This window comes from Acanthisitta chloris, unplaced genomic scaffold (assembly GCF_000695815.1).
Source record: "Acanthisitta chloris isolate BGI_N310 unplaced genomic scaffold, ASM69581v1 scaffold41488, whole genome shotgun sequence".
NCBI classification, from domain to species: Eukaryota; Metazoa; Chordata; class Aves; order Passeriformes; family Acanthisittidae; genus Acanthisitta; species Acanthisitta chloris.
The window spans coordinates 663-3,818 of record NW_008686113.1 but is presented as its reverse complement, the minus strand read 5'-3'; the positions used below and the strand labels follow the sequence as shown (position 1 = coordinate 3,818).

At 57.8% G+C, this 3,156-nt stretch overlaps 1 protein-coding gene across 1 annotated transcript in view; it reads left to right on the top strand.

The window, feature by feature from the left end:
• Positions 1-16: 16 nt before the first annotated feature.
• The window catches only part of DNTTIP1 (deoxynucleotidyltransferase, terminal, interacting protein 1), a gene marked incomplete at its 3' end in the record, with an annotated part of 3,455 nt that continues 315 nt past the window's right edge, over positions 17-3,156 (top strand). Inside the window, exons 1-8 of the mRNA XM_009079989.1 lie at positions 17-161; positions 287-385; positions 778-846; positions 1,187-1,243; positions 1,489-1,550; positions 1,992-2,037; positions 2,493-2,551; positions 2,733-2,793. Of these exons, the coding sequence (XP_009078237.1) occupies positions 87-161; positions 287-385; positions 778-846; positions 1,187-1,243; positions 1,489-1,550; positions 1,992-2,037; positions 2,493-2,551; positions 2,733-2,793 (528 nt within the window). The remainder of the gene's footprint in view (positions 162-286; positions 386-777; positions 847-1,186; positions 1,244-1,488; positions 1,551-1,991; positions 2,038-2,492; positions 2,552-2,732; positions 2,794-3,156) is intronic.

The following is a 3,156-nucleotide window of genomic DNA, read 5'->3' as shown; positions in this document are numbered from 1 at the left end:
ATCCGCGTTAGGCAGGACCGGGGCGGGGGGTCCCGCGCCCCCCGCCTGACCCCTCCGCCCGCAGCTTCACGGACCCGAGCGTGTCCATGGACCTGCTGCGCGCTGTGCTGCAGCCCAGCATCAACGAGGAGATCCGCGGTGTCTTCAACAAGTACATGAAGGTGAGCGCGGGGGGCTGCGGGAGCAGGTGCGCGGGGACAGCTCGGCGGTGGGAGCTGAGCCCTGTGCCTGCCTGACACTGCCTGGCTGTGCCAGCTCTCATCCTCTCCTGCCTTCTCCTCTCCAGTTTTTCCAGACAGCAGCGATCAACGTGCGTGATAATGTTGGGGAAGAGGTGGACCCAGAGCAGCTCATCCAGGAGACCTGTCGGAGCTGCCTGGAGCAGGTGGGTGCTGGCGAGAGGTTCCTCAGGCCGAGCAGAGCAGACTGGCCAGGACAAGTCCCTCTGAACAGCTTTGCTGTCACCCCAGGGGGACATACACCGCCCTTCTGTGGCTGCTGTGCAGGGATTCATTCTCCCTGGGAAGAACAGAGTTGTCAGGGGTGAACAGCTCATGCTGTCGCTTCTCGCTTCACATCTTGCTTTTCTGCCAGTTGACCAGAGTTTATCACGCTCAGATTGTGCTTTTGCATCTGGCCATCCATGGAATCATGGCCTGGTGGCACTCTGAAAGCTTAGCTGGTGCAGAGCTTTCAGGCAGATACGTGGAGATAGGGGTTGCTGGCAAGTGCCTGTCTGGGTCCAGAATCTCTTGAACCCTCTTTCTCTTCCTGCAGGCCAAACTTCTGTTCTCTGATGGCAAAAAGGTTGTTCCCAGGTTGCCCCATGAGCAGACAGTGCCAAAGGTAAATATTGTGGTTGTTTCCAAAGGCTTAAATGACTTGTGAGATCTGGGAGGAGGAGAAGGGTGAGAATCACTTTGTTCTCTGCCTCTTGTACTCCAGCGCAGTAGCACAGAGGCAAAGCTGGGGATGTTGTGCTGAGAGGGAATACAAGGCAAGGAACATCGCAGGTGCAGGTGCTGCGTGTTGTAGTTCAGTGCTGCTCACTGAGATGAGCTAGGTACCATGTGTGCCAGCAAAGGAGAGAGGAGTCAGTGTTCACTTGGCCAGTGGGATGCAGAGAACCCTGCACCACCGGGTAGGGAGAAGGGCTTTGCTCATCCCACTGCCCTTCCTCCTCCAGCGTGCCCGACAGATGGATGAGGAGCTGAGTCGTCGAGGGAGCCCCATTCCCAAAAAGGTAGGAGAGTTTTCCACACAAGGGAATTAGTTTTGGGAAGCCTGGTCCTCCTTCCTGGCCATTTCTACTGTAAGATCACATGCAGGTGTACAGAGAGCTTTTGTGAGGCCTGCGTGATGCTCATTCTCATGCCAGGCAGTGTTTCTGCCTGTGACAAAAGGAGCAGTTCCCTGAGAGGGGGAGGGTTGCCAAGAGGGTTCCCTCACCCAGCACAACGGAGTCACAGAAAGGTTTCTTCCATGCAGAGAAAGGGGAGGCCTCCAGGACAGAGCCTGTCGAACGACCGTGGAGTCTCGGGCATGGCAGCGTGAGTATGGATCCTGAACTAGAGCCCCTGTTTTGGGAGGGCAGTGGGGAATGAGGCTGCCTGAATGGGGGAGCAGAGAAATCCCATGGTCTCCTTCCCTCCTGCAGAGAAGTGATGGGAGTGCTGGATGTGGGCAGGATGGGAGGTCAGGTTGACATGTTTCTCCCAGGAGCAAAGACCTTCAAGGAAGAGATTTTAAACAGGCCTGAAGGGTGAAAAACAGGTGAACCATTCAGAGTGAGCAGTGAGACACAGCGGGTGGTGGGATCAGGACAGCTGGGAGAGGAGAATGTACAGCAGTGCTGAGGGTCCAGAGCTAGGTGCCACGGGGGAATGGAGGGTGTGAAAAGGGCAGATCTGGAAGGGCTCAGTCCCTGCTGCTGGTGGTGATGGAGCTGCTCCCGCAGGGCCTCATTCTTACTATGTTTTCCTTCCCCTCAGGTGGAAGCTCAAAGTCTCTGAACCCGTGAGAAGGGATGGACCAAAGGTATTGGCTGGCCGACACTGCTGGGCTCCCCCTCTCCTCCCCTTTGCTTCTACCTGTGGCTGTGGGAGCACAGGACAACACGGGCTGTGCTCTGCCCCAATGGGGCTCTGGGGCAGGGGAGGAGCAAGAAGAGGAGCGAAGTGCCCGGAGGCCTTTGCTAGTCACCCCAGGCACTGTAGCCTGTAGCCCTGCGGAGTGGTGCCGCTGAGGGAGACCTGGGGAGAGCAGGAGTAGCCAGGAGGATCCCACAAGTGTTTCCCATGAGGGAAACTGCTTAGATCAGCCCTGACGGAATGTGACATCCTCCCCTGCAGAAGGCTGGAGGTCTGTGGCCAGCTCCCTCCCTCCCAGACTGGAGGCAGCTCTGAGGTTCCCTGTCAGAGAGCCGAGGCTCGTAGAGCATGGCCAGCACCAGCTTCATTTCTAATGTTGCCCCTTTTCCAATTGCTCTGTAGTGGGATCCATCCCGACTGACTGAAACCACAACCTTTGTGCTGGGATCTCGAGCAAACAAGTAAGGAACGGCCCTGTCGGTGGAGGGTGGTGTCCCCAGGCAGGAGCCCGTGACACTCCTCCCGTCACTTCGCTTCTCTGCCTCGAAAGCAGTAGGAAGGGCTCAGGGAGGAGAGGGGTGTCCCCACACCACCACAGCTGCCCTCCCCACAGCCCTAACACCACTCATGTTCCTCTTGCAGAGCACTCGGGATGGGAGGAACAAGAGGGCGACTCTACATCAAGCATCCCCACCTCTTTAAGGTCAGATGCCACGCTGGACAGTTTCCCATTGGAATCGGGAGCGTACCCTTCGGCTCACTTGTTTAATTCCTCCCCCCATGCCCTTGTTTGTTATCCTGGAGCGCATTCCCAAGGTCTGGCTAGCACATGGAACACAAGCCAACGGCATAGCGCACCCACCAAGGCGGTGGGTTTGCTGGAGCCAGGGCTGAAGCTGGAGAAGGGCAAGCAGAGCAGAGCTCTCCCCTAGCGGGCAGCAGGAGGGGGGTCTGAGCGGAGCGTCTGTCGCCCGTGCTGAGCTCGGTCCTTGCTGCTTTATTGCAGTACGCGGCCGACCCGCAGGATAAGCACTGGCTGGCAGAGCAGCAGCACATGAGGGCCACT